Source organism: Micromys minutus, assembly GCF_963924665.1.
Source record: "Micromys minutus genome assembly, chromosome: 24".
Classification (NCBI taxonomy): Eukaryota; Metazoa; Chordata; class Mammalia; order Rodentia; family Muridae; genus Micromys; species Micromys minutus.
In genome coordinates this window covers 38,171,716-38,194,454 of record NC_137959.1, presented here as the reverse complement: position 1 = coordinate 38,194,454, position 22,739 = coordinate 38,171,716, and the positions used below count along the sequence as shown (strand labels likewise).

The 22,739-nt window shown below is 44.7% G+C and overlaps 1 protein-coding gene across 3 annotated transcripts in view; it reads left to right on the top strand.

Moving 5' to 3' along the window:
* The first annotated feature begins 1,264 nt into the window (after positions 1-1,264).
* MAF (MAF bZIP transcription factor) overlaps positions 1,265-22,739 on the top strand; it is a 342,209-nt gene continuing 320,734 nt past the window's right edge. For 2 of the 3 annotated variants that reach the window (XM_080937463.1, XM_080937462.1), the window contains exons 1-2: positions 1,265-2,542; positions 15,252-15,312. In XM_080937463.1, coding sequence (XP_080793589.1) covers positions 1,431-2,542; positions 15,252-15,285 — 1,146 coding nt within the window. In that variant the 5' untranslated portion in view covers positions 1,265-1,430 and the 3' untranslated portion in view covers positions 15,286-15,312. The remainder of the gene's footprint in view (positions 2,543-15,251; positions 15,313-22,739) is intronic. The other variant, XM_080937464.1, reaches the window with a different exon arrangement.

Below are 22,739 nucleotides of genomic sequence, written 5' to 3'. Positions count from 1 at the left end.
AAGGATGCAGAGGGTGAATCAAAGATCGAAAACTGCAAGATAAATGAATGCACCTTGTCTGCGTGCGGGACCGGCCAGGGACAGGGGAGTTCTTGGCGGATCCCTGCAGCATGAAAACTGCGGTTCAGCCGGGCCAGCCTCTCTCGAACTCCGAAGAAAGCAAACCATCCTCCCGGGTCCACACCGGATTCTAGCTGCCCTTTTAGTAAATTCTGTTCCTTGGTGCATTAAACTCCGCACGGGGCGGGGGGTGGGGGGTGTTGCTCCCTGGCTGCGTCCCAGCAACGGCGCCGCAAGGGTTAAGCCAGCCTGTCCCAGCTGACAGTCAGCTGATTGGGCTGTGATTGACAGCTCCGAAAAGTTTCCTTGTTTCTATACTATTATGCTAATCGCTGCCGCTCTCGCCGCCTCCCATTGGCGGAGAGTGCCAGTCAATTTCCCATTTGAGCCTGACGTCACGGGTGCTATAAAACTCAGCAATTGCTTTAAACTCTTCTCGCTGGATCAGAGGCTTTAAAATCTTTTTTCATCTTGGAGCTGCTCGTCCGCTCGGCCTCTCCCCTCACCCTTTTGCTCTCGGCCTTGCCTTGGTCCAGGACTTTGCAATTTTGCTTTAAAAAAAAAAGAAAGAAAAGAAAAACCAAAACCAAAAGAAAAAAAAAAGGCAAGAAAGAACTAAACTCCCCCCTCCCTTGCCTCCAGCCGGCCTGCACCTCGGTCTTGCACTTTGCACGGAGAGGGTGAGAGAGAGAGAGAGAGAGAGCGCGCGCGCACGCGAGGGATCCGGAGAGAGAAAAGAAAATAATAATAGTGACCATAAGAGCCAGGCAGAAGAGGAGAGAAGCGTGAAGTGTTAACCACCCCGGTGCGGAGGCCGGCGCCTCCGGGACAGCCACCCGCCGAGCCACACAGCCCGGGAGCAGCAGCCGTGCGCGCCCCGCCTGCAGCCCGGCCGGCTTAGGCGAGCCCTCCTTATGCAAAGCGCGCAGCGGAGCGGCGAGCTGAGGACGCGGCGCACCGGGCCGGGCTCCTCCGGCATCCTCTCTGCCGCTGTCATCGCCAACGCCACCGCCAGCCGCGGAGGACCTTCCCGAGCCTGAAGCGCCCGGGATCGGAGCTCAGGGAGGCGAGCAGGCGAGGAGGGGGCCCGGGGCGAGCGGGGGGGAGAGAGAGAGAGAGAGAGAGCAAGAGAGAGAAAAGAGAGAGCACATTGGCGTGAGCAGGGGGGAGGGAGGGCGGGCGCGGGGGGCTGCGGGCAGGGCGGGGGGTGTGTGCACGCTCGAGCTTTCGGACCACAGCCACCACCGCGCGAGCTAGAAGCGCCCTAGCCCGGCAAGCTGGCTCACCCGCTGGCCACCCAGCACAGCCCGCTGGCCCCTCTCCTGCAGCCCATCTGGCGGAGCGGCGGCGGCGGTGGCGGAGGCAGGAGGATGGCTTCAGAACTGGCAATGAACAATTCCGACCTGCCCACCAGTCCCCTGGCCATGGAATATGTTAATGACTTCGATCTGATGAAGTTTGAAGTGAAAAAGGAACCGGTGGAGACCGACCGCATCATCAGCCAGTGCGGCCGTCTCATCGCCGGGGGCTCGCTGTCCTCCACCCCCATGAGCACGCCCTGCAGCTCGGTGCCCCCGTCCCCCAGCTTCTCGGCGCCCAGCCCGGGCTCGGGCAGCGAACAGAAGGCGCACCTGGAAGACTACTACTGGATGACCGGCTACCCGCAGCAGCTCAACCCGGAGGCGCTGGGCTTCAGCCCGGAGGACGCGGTCGAGGCGCTCATCAGCAACAGCCACCAGCTCCAGGGTGGCTTCGATGGCTACGCGCGGGGAGCGCAGCAGCTGGCCGCGGCAGCGGGGGCCGGCGCCGGCGCCTCCCTGGGCGGCAGCGGCGAGGAGATGGGCCCCGCCGCCGCCGTGGTGTCCGCCGTGATCGCCGCGGCCGCCGCGCAGAGCGGTGCGGCCCCACACTACCACCACCACCACCACCACGCCGCGGGGCACCACCACCATCCGACGGCCGGCGCCCCGGGAGCCGCGGGCAGCGCGTCCGCCTCTGCGAGCGGCGCTGGTGGCGCGGGCGGCGGTGGCCCGGCCAGCGCCGGGGGCGGCGGCGGCGGCGGCGGCGGTGGCGGGGGCACGGCGGGGGCGGGGGGCGCCCTGCACCCGCACCACGCCGCGGGCGGCCTGCACTTCGACGACCGCTTCTCGGACGAGCAGTTGGTGACCATGTCGGTGCGCGAGCTGAACCGGCAGCTGCGCGGGGTCAGCAAGGAGGAGGTGATCCGGCTGAAGCAGAAGAGGCGGACCCTGAAAAACCGCGGCTATGCCCAGTCCTGCCGCTTCAAGAGGGTGCAGCAGAGACACGTCCTGGAGTCGGAGAAGAACCAGCTGCTGCAGCAGGTCGACCACCTCAAGCAGGAGATCTCCAGGCTGGTGCGCGAAAGGGACGCCTACAAGGAGAAATACGAGAAGTTGGTGAGCAGCGGCTTCCGAGAAAACGGCTCGAGCAGCGACAACCCTTCCTCTCCCGAATTTTTCATGTGAGTGTGACACGCGATCCCAGCTAGCCACCTTGTTAAATGCTCCGTGGGGGTCCGGCTCCTGAGTGGGCTTGCTAGTTTGCAGGGCCACGCTCGCCACCACCTCGCCCCCTCCCCTGGCGAGTTTGCTCCCCTTGGCTCTGAACACACACACACACACACACACACACACACACACACACACACACACACACACACACACACCAAGCTTGTGGTGGTGATGGTGGCTCTTTTGAGTTGGGGAGGGAAAGGGTGTAAGGCTCATGGATTGCCAACCTGAATTCCCCCGTAACTTGCTAGCTTGGTTGTTTTGTTCTTTTATTATTATTATTATTGTTGTTACTTTTTACACCACCTACCCCACACATACTCCGGACTTGCACAAGGGTCAAAGATCTGAGCTGCATACTTCATGTAGGACATAGCTCACCTTTGAACCCGACCATCAATCGCCTGTATAATTTTTTTTTCTTCTTCTTTAGTTCATGAGCTGGTGTTCATTCTGTGTGTGTGTGTGTGTGTGTGTGTGTGTGTGTGTGTGTGTGTGTGCGTGCGTTTTTTAAAAATTTGTTTGGATTTTTTCTTCTTTGTTTTTGTTTATTATTATTATTTTATTACTATTACTAATTTTTGGAGCTTGCTGTGTTTCTCAGCCTCTGCCCCTCCTCCCTCTGCACCATGTTCTTGAGATAAAAGAAAAGAAAAAAAAAAGCAGTTTTTTTTCCTCCTCCTGAGTTCTTCTGATTCAGCTTGCAAAGGAAAAAAAAAAATGTGAATGCTATAGACCTCGCAGCGAGCTGAGTCCCACCAGGTTTTTTTATTTTTTAGCATTGTTATGTTAAAACAGAATGAACTAAAGCCGCTCCTGAACCTGCCAGTCAAGGCTGCATCAACCTTCTGGGTGTGACTTGTGAGTTTTGGCCTTCTGATGCTAAATCTGAAAGTTCAGTCTGCCATTAAAAAACAAGCAACAAAAACACAAAAACAAACTTACTCTCATCTCATGCATTACAATGCTTGCTACTTTGTCTTAGCAACAGTGAACTATAACAGTTTCAAAGACGTTATGGAAAAAAAAGAGACATTATATTAATAAAAAGAAGCCTGCATGCTGGACATGTACGGTATAATTATTTTTTTTTTCCTTTTTCCCCCCCCTTTGGCTTGGAAATGGACTTTTGAAGACTTAGCGCATGACATCCCTACTTTTGATTTACAGCCTCATGACTTTTTTGAGTTCAGAACAACAACAGAAAAAGTACAACCCCAGAGCCTTCTTCCCTTGAAAGTTTGCTTCTACTCCTGATGCTCTGCGTTACTATGAACTTCAGCTTCCCATTGTAAATGCACTGAAGGCATTCCTTGTCAAATATAGCAGAATGGGCTACAAATTTATATGGCAAATATTATAGAACATAAATTAAGTGTTTTCTTTTCTTTTTTTTTTTTTTTTAGAAATAATGATGCCTGCTTTGGGGGGCACTTTAAATTGTGCTGTTGCCAAAAGCAGTCTAAATTTTCTTCGGAAAAAAAAAAAAAGAAAGAAAGAAAAAGAAATCTGCCCCGATTATTTTTGGTTTGTTTTATTTTCTTCTTCTTTTCTTCTTTCTTTTTCTTTTTCACTTCTTTTTTTGGCTTTTGTCATTGTCAAATGTGGAATGCTATGGGTTTCTAGTATATAATTTAATTCTAGTTTTTATAATCTGTTAGCCCAGTTAAAATGTATGCTACAGATAAAGGAATGTTATAGATAAATTTGAAAGAGTTAGGTCTGTGTAGCTGTAGATTTTTTTTTAAAGACCGATGCACTAAATTGTTTACTGTTGTGATGTTAAGGGGGGTAGAGTTTGCAAGGGGACTGTTTAAAAAGTAGCTTCTGAAGCATGTGCTTGCAACTTAAATATAAGTTGGGTATGTATAGTTCTTGCTATACCATGGACTGTATTGAAAAACCAAAGTATTAAAAGGGGGAGATGCCCCTGTTTATATCTGTAGGGGTATTTTACATTCAAAATGTATGTTTTTTTTTCCAAAATTAAAGTATTTGGGACTGAATTGCACTAAGATATAACCTGCAAGCATATAATACAAAAAAAAAATCGCAAAACTGTTTAGAACGCTAATAAAATTTATGCAGTTATAAAATGGCATTACTGCACAGTTTTAAGGTGATGCAGATTTTTTACAGTTGTGTTGTGGTGCAGAACTGGATTTTCTGTAACTTAAAAAAAAATCCACAGTTTTAAAGGCAATAACCAGTAAATGTTATTTTCAGGGACTGATATCCTGTCTTAAAAAAAAAAAAAAAGAAGAAGAAAGAAAGAAAAGTAAATCTTACCACAATAAATATAAAAAAATCTTGTCAGTTACTTTTCTTTTACATATTTTGCTGTGCAAAATTGTTTTATAACTTGAGTTACTAACTAACCACGCGTGACGTTCTACATGCTTCTCTTTCATTTTCAATTCTGGTTATATCAAGAGAAAGAATAATCTACAATAATAAACTGCATTTTTTTTTGATTCTGTTCCGTTTCTTAGTGTACAGATTAACTGGGTCCCATTTCCTGAAGCTTGAATACGAAATACAAAATGCATTCTCTTTGATTTCTAAACAGGGGAGTTCGAGGCAGGAAATCCAGGTGAAATTATAGGCTATTCTAAGTGCTGAGGAGATTGACACCATATAGTTATTATGTATTTAATATGAATACAAATTACTATGTCTCAATTTTTCTCCCCACAGATTTTAGTTCCCCAGTAAGCTGAGCCAGTAAAAAAGTGAGAAAGAGGGACAATGAGACAGGCAGGCAGGCAGACAGACACACAGACACAGACACACACAGACACACACACACACACACACACACACACGTACAGACATACACATGGAGAGTAGATCTGAGCTTTCTGAACAGGACTCTAAGCTGCTGACCAGAAACATGGCTAGAGGGATGGAGACCAGCAAGTCTGGCTCACCAGAGGTTCATGGGAACATATGCATTTAATGGTAAAGATAAATAATTCTTGCCGTTTGGTCAAAAGTGATTATTTTTTCTTCTTCCCTTACATGTTGTGATTTTTCTTGTTGGCACATGCCTGACAAGACTAAACATAAACACTTTGCACAAATCAAAGTTGTTTGATTTTGCTTTTTTTTTAAAATTTTTTTTAAACTTTGCAAGTCATTTGTCTTAAATGAGAAAACGAAAACCTACCATTTGCCCAGAGACTTCTAGTTCATAGAAGGTTTTTAATCTGTGTTATCTAACTACATTTCGAATATTCAAAGAGGTGTCTCCAAGCATATAGGCTAGGGATAATTACATATTACTTGAATCCCCAAAATATGAATATACGAAGAAAAGGAGGTTTTCATGAAGTGACGGCTGTGTTCTGGTATATTGCTGTTTGCCCCCAAAGCAGGTTATGAATGAAGTCTAATTGAATGATCACTTGAAAAAAAAAAATCTCAATTACCTTAGGTTAAATTCCTAAACTCTGACCCTTTTAAAAAACTGACACAAATTCCTGCAACCATGTTACAAATACAGGGCATTTTTTCTCTTTTCGGAGGCCTCCTTGGAAGTTAATCCCATAGTAGACAAAGCCAACACTGTTTTGAAAACATAGCTAAACACAAATGACTTTTGTCTTATTTTCTCTTCAATCCTTTTTCTTAAAAAACAAAAACAAAAACAAACAAACAAACAAAAAACCCAAGATAATATTGCAACTGATTTCTAAGGAAACAGGTAGTTCTTCAAGCTGGTGAATTCTGGCTGGTTTCTCATGGGCCTTGACTCTTGTGCACAGAACACAGGACTCTGTTTACACTTCCTGTGTTGGCTTCACTTGGTGAGCTTGAATGTGACCCCCCCCCCAACATTTAGTTTTGCTTGACAGAAATCTTAATTGCAAAACTTCTCTCCTGGGCTGTAAGTTAGCTGTCCTCGGCTTTGGAGATTTTCACCCTCTGGTTACAACAAGAAAATAGACACATGGCACCAGTCTGGGGAGGAGCAAAGGGTATACTATTTAGACCCAAAACTAGGCACCAGAAGACAGAGATTAGGCAAAAACATCCTTAGACTCAAGTGGCATTTGTAACACAAATGTTTATCAAGAGTATGACCTAGGTTGGGGTAGGGAAAATGCAATTATATAAGAATTAATCATCTTAATAGAGTTCTATAAAGCAGTTGAGTATTAGAAGCCAGTTTGGGCCCCGGACATTAGAAAATAAGGCAGCGCCATCAGAATCAAACGGAGGTGGGGTGACTGGCTTGAAGGAGAAGTTAACCTGTACTGAAAGCACTTTTAGACATGATGAGACCTCAGAAGACAATACTAAACAGAACTAGTCATAAAAAGACACATCTTGTCCAAATGCTATTGTTAGGAATAGATTCCTAAGTTTGAAAACAAAGGAAGGAAAGAAAGAGAAAGAAATCGACTAAGAAAGTCTAGCTTTCCCCTTTGCCCTGCATTTGTCTAAATAGTGTTAAAATTCCTTTCATTCCAATAATAGAACAGCCCACTGGCAAGTTAGAGTCATCAGTGGGATAAGCCACATTTGGGAAGGCCAGCCGAGTGTGCCCTGTGTGTTCATAAAATATGGGATGCACATAAGATGAATGCAAGTTGTCCATTAAAAAAATTGTTTGTGATCCTGGAGAATAATTTCCATCTTATATCCTTTCTAAAGAAAAACTGTATTAGAGAAGAAGGCTAGCAAGTATGTAGCCACCATACTAAACAATTAAGTAACTACACTTCTTACCAGAAAGAGTCATAGACTCACAGGAAAAGGCCTCTGCACACTTATGCATGTACCGGACATACAGCCACATAAGTTTGATAGCTTTCAAACTGTAACAATAGTTTTTTGTTTTTTTTAAATCTATTGGAATTAGAACCTGTGTGTGTGTGTGTGTGTGTGTGTGTATTTGTTTATGTGTGTGTTACACAAACATATCTATAAAGAAAACTTTCCCAAAAGGAACAACTAGTATTTAAAAAAAAACAAATCCAGGCACGAATTCTTGACAGTATATGTTCATTTTACATTGTTTTCCTGGGAGAGAATTGTACTTAAAAAAATTTTTTTAATTAAAACAAAAAACAAAAAAAAAAAAAAAAAAAAAAAAAAAAAAAAAAAAAAACCAAGAATTTGACTTCTCTCCCCAAACCCATGTTAGGGGCAGCAACTTTCTGGGAATGGGACACCTTAGTTTCTCAAAGGTCCCTGTGAGGCTAGTATAGTCTGGTGTCAAACGTGTCATTTGTCAGACATAGCTGTAAATGAAACCAGTGTGTGGTAAAATATAGTTAGGTGCACACCTTCCGGGTGCTTCTCCTGCATACCCCACGTACAGTGTCTTGTTCCCCAAGACCCTCGACAAAAATTACTTCCTTTTAATTTCCTGGCTCATGTATATTTCCCCTTTTCAAAAAAGTTTTTTTCATAAAATACGCAATATATTAACATACTGGCAACAAATAGATCCAACCTCTCCCCAGCTGATAAATCTGCCATGTAGACATGTACAGCTCCGTGGCTGAACCACTGAGACTCTTTTCCACACAGACACTACAGTGGGAGATGCTGCCTTTGCTGAATATGTCTGGTGCTAACACCCTGGTCTTTCCTCCCCTTTACCTTTACCCTAGTCCTTTTTATGTGGTGACATCACTTCTAGACTTTGGGGCTTTTAAATAGGACTACCTCTGGCCAAACCACCACTGTTACTGTTAAAGGCATCGGGGGAGAAGAACGGTGAACAACTTCATACAGCTTGGCGCTCCAGCCAGGCTCACTGCATTTCCTTGTCTAAGTCACACAAGTAGCTTATGACACATCCCAAAGCCCAGGAGCACAGACAGAGCATCCAGGGGCTTTGTTGTCTTACCCTGTTCCAACTGAGGGAAACTTACCCCCTTGCTTACACATTCTTAGCTTGATAAAATACTCCTGATGCATAACAGACCAATCAATAATTTTAAAAGTCTGATTGCGACACTGGTGCCATTTGTTTGTTTATCATGAGTGCCAGAATTCAGACATCTGATCACCGTATCCCAAAACTTCACACTGCCCCTCTGAGGCCTTAATGCTCCTACAAACCGTCCATGCGCGAGCCATTGGAAGTCAGCTCCCCCACCCCCCTTGCAGCCCACTTTGGAAGGCTGATTTGCAAGACTTCTCTCTGTGATTGACTTATATGTGATTAGAAAAGTAATAATTTATACCATTTCAGTCATGTTGTTCAGGAGATTTAGGGAAGTTTTCTCCTCAGTCGAAGGCTGTCGCTTAGACCACTTCAATTATTCTTCAAGATAGCTAAATGAAAAATATGGAGTCTGTGCTCTCCTTTAAAACTCTGAAGTGTATTTGTGTTCTTAGCTGATCTTCAAGCTCAAAGATGTAGATGTACCAAGTCCAGGGTAGAGAAGCCATAGGGGACAGGAGCAGAGTCCAGGGTCCTGTTACTGAAACCAGGATTTGTTTTTTAAATTTGTCTGAAACAGGAAAGGCCTTCCTCCGCCTTTTCAAGAGATAGCTTTTGTCACTTTTAATACTAATCTTTAAAATGCCAACATTAGAGGCCCCAGAAAAGGGAGATTCTCTCCAGCCATTTCTCCATCCGCACCCCTGAACAAATTGGTCTCTCTCTGTCATTTTAAACTCTAGCCAGAAGTTAGAGACACAGTGAGAGAATCTTAGCCGATAGAAGTGACCCACGGTTGTTGGGACATAAAGCAATGAATGCAGTCTTGAGACAAGCCGGGGCATCCTGTGGCCCTCTAGAGAGGAGTGACAGAAAGAAGAAAGCAAGATTAGATTTCTCTGCACCAGAGACAGAAAAACCAGGTCCCTACAGCTGCCATAGGACGTGGCATAGGAGGGAGACTCTGAAGGCACAGATCCCCAGAAAAAATAGTTCTAGAAACTTTCACCTACTCGGTGGCCATAATCAGTAACAATGTACCCACAAGGCAGGACTCCTTCCTGCTCTGTTTCTCTAACAGTATGGGCACACAGGCATTTTTTGTTGTTGGTTTGTTTGTTTTTGCCTTTTGTTTTTGTTTTGCTTTTAAATAGGGATCCAAAGGGAAAGAGAACTTTGAGGAAATCATTAGTATCTTAGTCTCAACTGGGGGGGGGCATTTATGAATGTATTTAGTTGTTTGTTTGGAAGTGGTAACGTCTCAAACCAGTCAAACACTTTATCCCAGTATTTGTACAGACACTGCATGAGGTTGGATGACATCGTTACAGCTTTTGATCAGTTAAATTTGAGAGCCCTTTGTGCGTGGGTGTGTGCCTGTGTGTGTATGTGAGAGGGAGGGGGAGAGGGAGGGAGACTGTCCAACAGAACAAGGCTGAGATAGAAAGCTCACAGAAATCAGATGTTTATATGAATGTACATGAATTGGACGGGTTTAAGAAACTTCCCAAACACATTTTCCAGAGGGAGTCCGTGATAGGAATGTGGAGTTCCTCCCTGTAATCAGAGGGGGCATCTGCTGAGCACCTCCTCCTACATCCAGCACAACTCAACCTTTTTTTCCCCCTTCTGTTTGGTTAAATCACAAATGCCCCCTAGTAGACTTTAGATTGCAAAATAACATTCCTCCCCTCTGCACAAATTTATCTTGAATTTTTAATAGCTCATGAGAAAGGGACATTAATTCAAGAAAGGGGACTTGGGTGGGGTGCCTCCCTGCTTTGGAACGAAAGGAGCAGGAGGGAAGGAAATAGTTCTCAGAGTACAGCTCTCACCCACCCTTGCTCCAAGTCTGGCCTGGCTGATTCGGTCCCTAGATTTCCCGATTGGAATCCATGCTGATTTCCAGACTTGCCTGCTTTCAAATTGAGCTCCCAGAAGAAGGCATTTCCTTGTGGTTGGTCTAAGGAAGCCACCATACCTTGCAGAATTAGGCAGGAAAAAAGAAACTGTTATGGTCAGCTGTCAAGAACGGTTGTGACCTGCAAGTCAGGACAATAGAATGCTGCCTCTTTTTACAGCCAATACTTACCCAGGTTCTGTGTGACAGCATCTAGTTGTGGAAACATCCAGAAGTGGCAGGGACCTCCTGTGGGAACTTTAGCAGAAGAAATATGAACCCGATGGCCACAGACAATGGGGCATTTTAATCAAGGCTTAAAATGCAGCTGGAAGGAAGAGACCCTGGCTGCTTGGGAAGGAATTACTGACAAAGGCCAACCTTGACCTACGACCTCCAATTGCCTAGGGTCAGCTCAGATCATTCTTAGGGACCCTCCCAAGAAGTATCTGTCTGTAGGAGTACTGATAAGGGACAGGCAGACCACTTAGCCTCACCCCCTTCCCAAGATTGCTAAAAGTAGTCAGGCCCCTAACACCAAGGTTTGGGCCCCTTACCACCTGACTCACGTCCCATCCAGTGTTTGCCTCTTAATTGTCAGCACCCTCTCCTGTCGGGTCAGTCACACAAGGCCACAAGAAGTCTCCCCCACCACAGGGAAGAGGGCGATGATTTTCCAGCTAGGAAGCATTAACTCCATCCACCACAAATTATCCTGGGTGAAGTGTATATGCAGACAAAGGCAGAGAGAGAAGAAGTCCAGTTATAGAGAACTGAACCTAAAGATGCTCGGTTGCCCAAAGTATAAAACTCTCTGTAGCTTGAGTGAACAGAAAAACAGGCAGGGAAAAAGATGAGAGTGACCCCTCTCCCAGAGTCCACACACTCCTCACCATACCACAAAGAACACCCCTCAGGGTCTGCCCACCTGGACACACACCAGCCACATAGCTGGGCTCGGTTCCTAGTCAGAGCGGAGGGGAGCAGAGTACAGGACACCTTCAGCTCCCCCTCCCCCTGACTGATGAACTGCAGGTTGAAATTGGATGGAACCACAGAACTGTCCTGGAATTCAGAATGGCTGCCTGTGGCCAGTGACTTCCTTAGGCCATGCTGCCTTGCCTGTAGCTACAGGCTTACATGAAGCTGGTGTATGTTTGGGGACCAGGCACCAGCTTCACCTCTGAGATACCCAAAAGGCAGCCTGGTATCAGGAGCATCAATGGCAGCCACAACTGCCTTGTTCCTGGGACCCCTGCTGGACCCAGTGCCAACTTTTCTGCTGGGAGCTCTGATGAGCTTTGGGATCTGGTTAAAGTTGTCTGAGAGGACGACTCTCTGGGAAGCAAATTTTCTAGGCTGTCACAGCTGTCTACTGAGTTGCACAGCTGGACCTGGGAGGGAAAAGGACCTGCTAGATCCTCCTCCCTTTACCTTGGGACTCCACCTTGAAACTTTCTATAAACAACATGGCCATTTCTGGAGCCCTAGAGCATCTGTGTTTCTTACTCTAGAAATCTTTGTAGATTTTTTTTTCCTTTTCTGCTTTGATTAGACAGAAACAAGGGGTGAGGGGGGATGACAGGATTTTTGATAGTCTGTTTAAAAATCTTTAAAGTCTCTCCATATGCTTTGGACTTTCCTTGATCTATAGCTAGGTGCCCCCTTACAGAACAGAGCCGGCGACACATGCTGTCTTTCACTAACAGCAGGTTTTGCTTTTCTGGATTTAACACAGTGCTGGACAAACTGCAAACACCCAGGAATTGTCTCCACAGGACAGAGTTTAAAAAGAAACATTTGGGGATGGTTTCGGGTCAGGTAGCCTCTTTCTAATAGGTACTGCCCTTTGAGATGGATGACGCTAGACAACCCCTTGTCTTCATAAACAGATATTCTATATTTTAGCTCTCTGGCTTTCAGTGGAGGGATTAGCCATGAAGGTGAATATTTTGAAACCAAGACAATAATTATGCATCACAAGCACTCTTAACACTGTTAGGTTATTTAAAAAAACCCTTTTTGACAGGACAGAGGAAGAAAGAAAAAGAGTTAGAGAAAGAGAGAGAAGGAAAAGAGAAAGAAAGAAAAGACCCAGAGCTAACTATCTCACACCAAATGGTTACCCAGCACTACCTATACCTATACCTTTATCTGTTTTAAAGCTTCTATTTGTGTCAATCTGTTTTGAAGACAATGAATTGAAAATGCCCTGGCCTCTGCCATTTACCTATGTGTCTGACCCCTTTAGAGGAACACATCGAATTGCAGAAAGCCGTTCAAAGATAAATCTGCAGTTTCTGCTCCAAGAAATTAAAATGGTCACGGGGCAGAGTTTGTCCGTCTATCAGCCCTGCAGGAGCAGAACTAGGCTTCTGCTTGTCTTAGAAAAATGCTCACCTATGACAGACAAGTGACACCCTCCCTATGCCTGGCTAGGGCCATTGTGAGACACAACAGACAACCTGTGACATGTTTTCAAGGTGCACTTCTCACTCTCTCACCCATGGACGGTGGTGTGAAGATAGCCAGCCCCTTTGAAATAGTCACTGGAATATACCTGTTCCCTCTCATGCTATGAAAACAACTTCTTCAGTGGGTAAGAGATTCTATGTTGTCAGCCGCGGGCATGTCCAGCTCAAAACTCTCCTCTCTCACTTTTATTGGAGACTCCCTGGCCTCCACTCCTCCCCTGACTGGTTTAGGCAAAAGGAGCCCAAAAAACAAAACAAACAACAAATGCACCAGCATTTGTCCTCAGTTCAGGTGTGCAAACATCAGAGCCCTCCTCTGACCAGCTTCGGAAAGATAATGCCTAGATAATCCAATAGGTCCCCCAGGTAACAGGAACATAGAGGTCATCTTGAGGAAAATGACACCAACCATCTAAAAAGGACAGATTCTTTATGAGATTTCAGGCAAGATGCCAAATATTGCATTTAATGAAGCTGATGCTTTTCCTCCCAAAATAACAGATACTATCAATTGATAGGACCAGGAAGGACAGTGGGTGGCAGTGGTGGGGGCGGGAGGTGGGGGGGCACTTTTGCAAAGCCCACATCAAATTACTGCTTTGTAATATTTTTCTAAAATTGTAAAGTGCCCTGCAAGTATCTGAGCTCATGTGAAGCCTCCTTGACAAATCTTAACCTGTTTGTTATATCCCCAAAGCGTTGATGCCAATATTCCTTCCGGGGTCTCCCGGGCTCCAATCTCCTTCCATTCACTTGCATTTCCATAAGAATCTATTGTTCCTAAAGAATCTTTTTTATTTTTTTCAATTAGAAGAGAAAGTTATCCTAGATGGGAAATTTTTATTTTTATTATTTTCTTTTGTTTTGAGATTAGCTATCGGAGCTTCCAGTAAGGAACAGTTTATCTTAATGGCCCATTTCCAGGTTTTGTGACAATTTTAGTGTCTCTTGTTTCTTTTTCTTTAACCCCTTCTTCCTTGTAAAACACACACACACACACACACACACACACACACACACACATATTTGGGAGGAAAGATATATATATATAAATATATATATACTAGACAAGCATATCTTGAGGTTTTTGATGCATCCCATTGGAAAACACGAATGAAAACACACAACCAGCTTCAGATTGTGTTATCAGATACAAGGGGCAGGTTTCCTTTATCCAAGTGTAGTTTTACACTTCAGATAAAAAGTGTTTGAAAGAACTTGAATTAGGAAACCTTGTGACAATTTAAGTGAAGAGTCTGCGTTCAGCTACAGCAGCCTATGGGACTAAGCATGGAGCTGGCATTCTGTTTGTTTTCCCCCCACCGATTGTAAAGCAGTCTAAATAGAAGTATGACAGATTAGGGAAAAATAATGACATCATCTTGTGGAGGGTGCACAGAATGACTTACTAGTCTGTTGCAGTTAATGTACACAGATTTCCCCCCCCCCCCAAAAAAAAACAAGTTGAATCTTTTAAATTAGATTTTAAATATATTTTGACAGCCTGGTCTGCTACAAGCATGACTCTCCGTGGGAGGAAATGACAGGTCTGTTTTGTTATTAAGCTGCTATCTAGAAAATATTAGTCTCTGCACAGGAAATGAACACTGTTTTGGTATCCACATTAGTATAGCTAATAGCAATCGTGTGCTGGTTTTTTTCTTTGTAACCATAGAAAGGTAGGTATGTTGAATCATTGTGCTTTGTTAGTGAGTGTAAAACAAAAATCACCCCCCCCCTTTTTTTCTTTTTCTTTTTTTTTTTTATTTTGGTAACCTCCTTTTCATTTCAATATTCTGAGAGCTACTGACTGCTAGTTTAAACAGAAAAAAAATATGAACAAACAAAGGGATGGCATCTACATGCTGACATTTGTTAAGAGAGCATGTGGAGTGATTGTCAGGAGTGCTAGCTAAACCAACCCTTGAGATGGGGGACAGGGCAGAGTCTGGACTAGCAGATGCCCAGTAAGTTCCCCTAGAGCTGGAGCAATGGGTCCTCTGAGGAACTTGCAATGAGTGACACAAAGCCGGTCAGAAATTGTTCCTATCCCTTCTATGAACCTAGGACCACTTGGTTCCCTGTGGATTAAGAACAGCTCCAGAGTTGATGCAGGGTGAAAGGCCAGTGGCATCCCCCTTCGGAGCCATAACCAAGAGGAGGTTTCTCTTGCACTGTAGCCTGTTCCTTTCTGTTGAGACCAGTCTTCTGGCTTGGTAGGCCTGAGACCACCATGCAAGATCAACTAGACAAAGTTGTTTTGGTTTCGGTTCGGTTCATCTGTGCCCTTGCCATAGTTAAGCTGCTTTGCACACACTGTCCTTCAAAGGCTCCTTCTGGATATTAATCGCCCTTTGTTTATTTTAATATATTTACTGAATCAGGTACCCAAGGGACTCTTCTACATCTGTGATGTGAGAAAAGCAGTTGCCCGAAGCTGAACAGGTAACGCCTGGATCTTCAATATGCATGTGCTTGTTTGAATGGATTTGCCATGCGAGGGAGGGAATGCAGGCACTCCAGCAAGGCAGCAGCAATGCAGCAGCAATGCAGCAGCGAGCTCCCTGGACACGTGAAGTTCCTGTTGTCAGTCATTGTAGCATCAGGATCTCACGGGCAACATAAAGTGTGATACCTGGTCTGGCAAGAACGGCTCGAGCTCTCCGGGGGAGAGTCGGCAGGCGATGCTGTTCTGTATCGATTCCTTTCTGTTATTATCTGTCTCATGCAGAATAACTATTCCAATCTGAGCAGATCTCAACCCTTCATCCTGGTGCCACAGACCTTCCCCTACTCTGGAGAAGGTGGTCCTTCTCCCTGAATGGCGGATCATGGGATGAATCTGAGCAAAACTGACATCCATTGTCTTGATCCGTTCTACCTGGCTTTGTGAACATTCCCAGTTTACAATGGTTCATAATGTTTGTACTGACACCTGGACATGTTTAGCGTAATTTCAATGTACAGAATGTTGTCCTTCTGAATCCAGAGGCTGCAATGGAACTAGCTGACTTTCCACATCAACCGGAGGCACAAGGGGAGGGAAGGAGACACGTGGAAGGCCATGGTCTGATTTTCATCTACTAGGGAAAAGAAAACGGAGCTGTTTAAATGTGTTTTCAACTCCAAGTATCCCAGTATAAATGTAATTATGCACCCTCTCCATTTGGAGAGCCAGAGCCACACTCTCACACCAACCATGACATACGGTCATGGCTTTATGAGTTCCTTTCACCTCTCAGTAGCTGGCGAAACAGCGTATGATTCTTTTTTTGTTTTTTTCCTTCATTAAAAAAAATTTTGCTTGCTGAAATTTGCATGAAATATCCTTATTCTAAATTTTTTTCTCTCTGAAAGGGAGTAAAAGTTATACTGTCAGTTTGTGGTTCTTTGCAAAGAAGGCTCTTGAGGTATGCAGAGAATGAGAGAGAGTATTGAGTTAAAGCAACAACAACAACAAAAAAAAAAAAAAAAAACAGCAGCAGCAGCAATAAAGCCAAAGCATGCTTTCTCTCCTCTCTTCAACAGTGATGTCAGATTGTTTACATCCATTTCTGTGTCGAGGAGAATCTCATTTGTAAAACTACACTGTGACTACACAATATGGTTTCTCTGCAAACCTTATAAAACTTAATTTTTTTAAAACCAAAACAAACAGGAATCTCTGTATCTAGATTTGACCTCAGCATATTCCTTTGGTTCAATGTGCATGCCTGAATGTGCATGCACCTGCGGTACTTCTTCCTGACTTGTGTGGGTCTTTATAACTCTAATTCGAAAGCCACCTGTTAGATGCAATGGTCTGGATCTACTGGCAGGTTTTGTGACATTGAAACCATCCATTTTGAGCAAAAAGTTAATGAACATTAAAAGCAAGGTTCACACGGGTCCTGACCTGACTGGTAATATTTCATATAAGGTTACCAGTGGGAGAGAAATCAAATTTCATCTGTGAACATGATTGACAGGCAAGAGCAAAGGGAGAGAAAGACATTTGGCTGGGCAGGGAATTTGGGCAGGAGGACAATGCCTCCAAGTTCCTTACAGCATTAGGTATTAAAAGAGATATAAGGAAAGCTCACTGCCCGGAGCTTTGGGGAGAGTTGCTTTTAGAAAGTCACTTTGGTTATGAGATTTCATTCTGATAAGTGCAGTTATGCTGAACCAGTAGACTCTCTCGCTTATTTCAGTCAGGTGTAGCTCAGTGGCTCCTGTCTGGCACCTTAATGCTAAGGTGAGTTTTGAAAATAGAACCACAAGGTTTGGAGGGAGCTATCTAGTTGCCTTTTGTTTGCTGTCAGAAATTAGTCTGACAGTAGTCTGGATTATACAATGGTTCATGGTCATAGTACAAATTATTCATCTAAGGGCTGGAGAGATAGCTCAGCACTTAAGAACTCATGCTGTTCTCAAAGAGGACCTGTTTAGATCTCAGCACCCATGTTTGGTGTCTCTCAACCACCTGCAACTCTAGCTCCAAGGATCTGACACCTTCTCCTGGCCTCCAGGGACATCTAACAGATGTAGGCAGACAGAAAGACACACACACACACACACACACACACACACACACACACACACTTTAAAATATTCACCTAGTTGGTATTACAGGAAGATTAAATGCTCTACTTCAGTAGCATCCCTTGACTTTGACTAACAATCTCGATCATATGTCATAGGCCCAAATCTGCTAATCAATCAAACTGTGTCTAGGTCTTCCTTCTCAAGAAAGTTCTAGCACTCAAGTACAACACCTAAGCATGGCTTGTCTGTCTTCTATCCAGTCTTGCTTCTCCACTGACTTGTCCCACAGCTTCACTGGCTAAGGTGTGACCATTGCCATGGGAACAGTAATACTCTTGCCTGACCCTTTGGCTCAGTGTAGCTTTTGAACTAGCCTTTGAAGCTGTCTCCTGGCTTGCAGTGTACTAAGGTGTGGGTGCCTTTAACTACCTGGGATTTACATCAGATTAAAAAGTAAGCCTTTCTGCTCCTGTGTCTTAAGGTCCTGACACAGGACTTGGAAGGAGTCACAGCCAGGTTATGTGTCTGTTCCAACCATTTCAGATGTTCCTGGTATTGCCTTAGATCCACCTGGATGCAACTAAGTCTTGCAGCGCTGTCTTGGGGCATGGCAGACAAGACAGGTGTATAAGAGAGAGGCTGGTGGCGATTGTCCTATCATCTACAGGAGATAAATGTGTAGAAATACTCTTTTTCACCAGTACCATCCTCCACTTCAGTCTTCACAGCCTCGGCATGATTTTCTCTTGCCTTCCCTGTACCCACAGAATGACTTCTGAAAGTACTAAACGTTAGAAAGGTTGTCCCCCTATTTTACAGATAGAGTAACATGAAACCACAAGACAGAAACAATGTCTTCAAAGCCTTGTCCTTGCCTACATGTCTCTAGGTATTTCTTCTAAGCCTCTGGGGAAATATAATGCAAATATAAGTTTATATTTCCCATTGGATGTGTGTTCTTCCACCAGTGGCCCTCACAGAATCTATGGAAATATCAGATCAACACTGATAAAGCTAAACCTACATTTGCACAAAGGAAACATCCCATCCCCACACTGTAAGTTCTGATTGACACCTCTGGAAAGACCGAATGTTTAGTCTTTGACCCTGTCCTCCAATAAAAGCTGACTGGGGCATCTATACAGTAAGTCTTTAGAATAAGTCCTGAGAGGAAGAAGGTATTCTCTCTCACTTGAGCATTTGCGGTGGGGACCAATCTGGTAAAAATCTCCTTGAGTGTATTTCAAGCTTATTGGATTTTTACATCTTTTGGCTCTGAGACAATTAGGGAAAAGATTTTGCTTAAAGTGACTTGTGATCCCGACTCACCCTAATTTTTTTTTCTGCTCCTGCTTGTTGATTTAGATCAGGCTCCTCCCCAGCCAGCAAAATGATTTAATCAATTCCTGTCAGCAGGCAAGCTAGCCTAACCATACTGTGTGAAGGTATAGTTTTCCCTCAACCCTGGCATACTATCGAAGTGGTGAACTTAAAGAAAGAAACATTCTATGTATAGGCGAGGGGCGTGGGAGGAGGAATTTTTGCAAATCCTGTGGCCCTCAGTGACTTAAAACAAAAAGGATTCTTTTGTGAGGGCACGTGTTATAAAGGCACTGGGGGTTCAGTCACCTGTCAAAAGCTCTCACTTGCAACTGGGCTCCCACACCTCTCACCCTCACGCTTTGGCTCTACTTGTCTTTTCGTGGACTAAGCACTAGGGTTGTGGAGTTCCGCCTGTTTGTGTTTACGTCCCACTTAACATATTTGGAAACCATCAGGACAAAGAAGAGCCAGTAAAGTTACTGTGTCTCCCTTTCCAGCATCTACTGAGACTAAAGCTATTAATCACCATGTCCTCTCGGGTGGCATTAATATCACCCAAAAAGACAGAGGATAGCTCGGATTCAGAGCTTCGTGGGGGGTAAAGAAGCCGTGAGATTTTTGCAGATGTTGTCAGCTGAATCTTGGCTGCTGATCAGCGATAGCAGAGGTGTAAGCCCTGCCTGATATTAATTCCTAATTAATGGTGAGAGGGTGCATCTTATGATGGAATCAACGGGAAGTCAAGATAATCCAGAGAGGGATGGGAAGGGAGACGTTGCTGGTAGGATTTTTATTTTCTGCTTTTTGCTCTGCCAGCATCATCTAATGTGGTTCCTCGCATGCAGCCTCCGATGGTTTCTTCTTGTCTTCCCTGTCTATTGGAAGGCACACTAAGTTCATTTGCTGGCAGGTAGGCAGTAGAGGTGAGAATTGAATTGATCGCAAATGCTCCGAGAAATTGACCCTGAGGTCGTCTTCCCTTAAATTGGGTTCCACACACAAAGTTCCTTTTCTTCCCTGGCTCCTGCAGCAGAATTGAGTTGGGGGCTGTAATTATTTAAAGGAATTCTTAGGCAACAGAGTTGACTCTCCCTCAGTACCCTAATCAAAATAGAGACCTTTTGTTACCAACGGTAGTTAATTAAAGGGCTGGCGTCTACACTGCTGTGGTCTGCCTCTGGCTTGTTTATATTTAAAAATGAGGTTCATGCTTAATGTACATGAAGAAAGGGGGCCAAAGCTTCGGTGGGGTTATCAGCTGTCCTAAACTGTTAGACAGAATAGAACAACAGAATTCTGTTTATCTTTGTTATTTTCCTGCCTCGTTCTGGTTCTCCTTCCTCTCCTAATCCTTGTCCCTCCGCACTCTCCTCCTCTTCTCCCTCCTCTTTCCTCATCCCTTCCCACACCCTGCGATGGAAAACATAGGTCTCTTTCAAAGCTCCCGAGGCATATACTACAGCCTCACAATGTGGAAGTCCGGTGCTGCGTTTTCTGAGAGAATGCTCCTGTAGACGGCATGTTCGGAGCCTCTCTTTTTCTGTTCACGGAGGGTTGCAGAGAGACCAGAAATTCCTGTACCACTGCTGACCTCTGTGACGTGAGTGCTCAGAGCTGCTTTCTAATTCTGTGATTCGGGGCTAGCTCAGACACTCTGTGCTGATGCTCAAAGTCTCTTGTGTTAATTCCCTAACACTTCACTCTCCTCCTGCTGCCCCTCTTCTCCCCTCCTCTTCCTTTCTTTCTCATTTAAAAAAAAAAAAAAAAAAACTTTCACAGTTTCTTATCATTACCTAGTAGAGTATAAAAGCAAAATGCATGGACGGCCACCAGTTTTCCTCTGTGCTCTTGGAGACCACCGCTGAAAGTCTATAGAGGGGAGGAGGGAAACTGGGTTTCTGTGAGTTGCAAAGCTTAGCTCAGCTCCCAGCTGCCTTTCTCTCCAAATGTTATCAGGAACCTCTCCCTGAAGATCTCTTGCTGTTCGGCATCTTGTCCTTTACCCGGACTCCCTGCTTCTCTGCCTCCTCAGTGCCATCCCTATTGGTGCAGTGAAACCAAGCCTGACCGTTCACCTCCGATGCATTCAGAGCCAGGCCTAGCTAAGCTGTGTGCCACAAAGCTATTGATGAAAGTGTAATGCTTTCCACACATCATCATTTTGGCCTTCAGGGACATCCATTTGAAATGTGTGTGTGTGTGTGTGTGTGTGTGTGTGTAAATATTAAATATATATATAGCATTTTATAAAATCCTAACCTAAGAGCAGAAACACTGCAGTCAGGAATGAAGTGTGGCCTAGTCCCAAACCATTCCTGCAGATCTGCTGGGAAAGAAGCAAGCTTGTAGGATTTAAGTTAAAGAGTATAGCCCTTGGCCCTAGAAGGAGGGTTTCACAGAATATTCCAAAATGTCCCTATGGGGTGGGGAGGGATACAGAAGAGTTTGCTTGAGTTACTGACTTTATTTCTTTTGAGCTGTCCATTCCTTTAAAACCACCTGCCACTATCCTACTGAGGCATCGGTGCAAGAGCAGGGTCATGGGGTTACTCCTCCAAGGTAGCTGAGCCTGTGTCTGCTTGACATTTCATTTAGGACATCTCATTTCATTCGTTATTCCTTATCTTATCTTTAATTCTATGTATGTGCACATGTGTGGGTTTGTGCCTGGGGGTGCAGGTGGCCAAGTGAGGTCAGAATGGGCAGGCAGCCAATCAGGTCCCCCGGAGCTGGAGTTACAAGTGGTCAGGAGCTGCCCAGTTTGGATGCCGAGGACTCTGGTCCTCTGAAAGAGGCATGCAGGCTCTTAAACACTGAGCTAGCTCCCCGGGTCCTTTTCTCAGCAATTTACAGTATCAAGCCCATCTTTGCCGGGCCCATTTTCTTCGACAATAAAATGAAAAAGGCATCTTGCCACCATTCTCAGAGATAATGGGCAAGAATGTCACTTTTTGGGAGGAGGAGAGGCAGGGAGTGTCTTCTGTCAACTGATCCAGAGGCTTCTACAGAGTGATTGAGAACAGTGGTTCTGGGAAAGCAACTTTTACTATATCTCTAAAGTTTAATTGGGATCAGGTCATCCTGTGCTTTTGGGGGGACTTCTCTCCTCACCTCTTCTCTTATTTCTTTTTATTCCCAACCTTTTTTCTATTGCAAGCTACAGCAAACGATGCCTGTGGTTTATAATCCAAGTTCGATGTCGTTAAGTTAGAGCTGTACAAACCGACTTTGGGGTTCTGCTCATGAAATCGAACATCTGGAAAATGGCATTCGGCAAGAAGGCTTGCACAGTGGATGCAATGCCAGGCTCGGGCATGCTTATATCTATACATCTGTGTATCTGCGTGCATGCATATGTATGGATGTAAGTCTCTCTCAGAGCCTGCTGAAGCCGGTACCCAGCAAAGTATCTTAACGAACCAAGCTATTTCTGCCCACTCACCCACCTGGCTACCACAACCAGGGCATAAGGTCTCTGGGATTAATGGCCTTATAATTGGGGATTCTCGTGCCACCTGTAATTCATGTAACTTCATTATATTCCTCGTCAATGGTGTTACGTGCGCATCTAATCGTCAGAGTACAGGGCTAGAGTTTTCTGTCTGGAAGCTATGGCGCTTCTTAGCTTAGAAGACTCTTTTCCCCTTCTCCCTAACAAGGAAGCTCATTTAAAAAGAAATGTTTATGTGAAGTGCCTGTCAGCTGGCATTTTTACTGGTTTGCTAACCCAAAGGTAAAATATAAAGCCGTGTCTTTTCCTCGCTGGCTTGTTGTGAGTAGAAGGGTCCCTCCCTTGTTAGCTTGATAAATAATTTCACTAGGGGGACTCGGCTGTGTTTTTATGCTTGCTGTCTATTTTCTGCTTCCTGCAAATAAATTTCTGTACTCAGAGAGTACTAAAACTCCAAACACATGGGATTTTCCCCATTTTACTGCTGGTCTCTTGAAATATTTATTCGATCTAGTGTTTTTAATTAATTTTTTAAAGGAAAAAAAATGCACTGTGATTAACACCAAACCAGGGG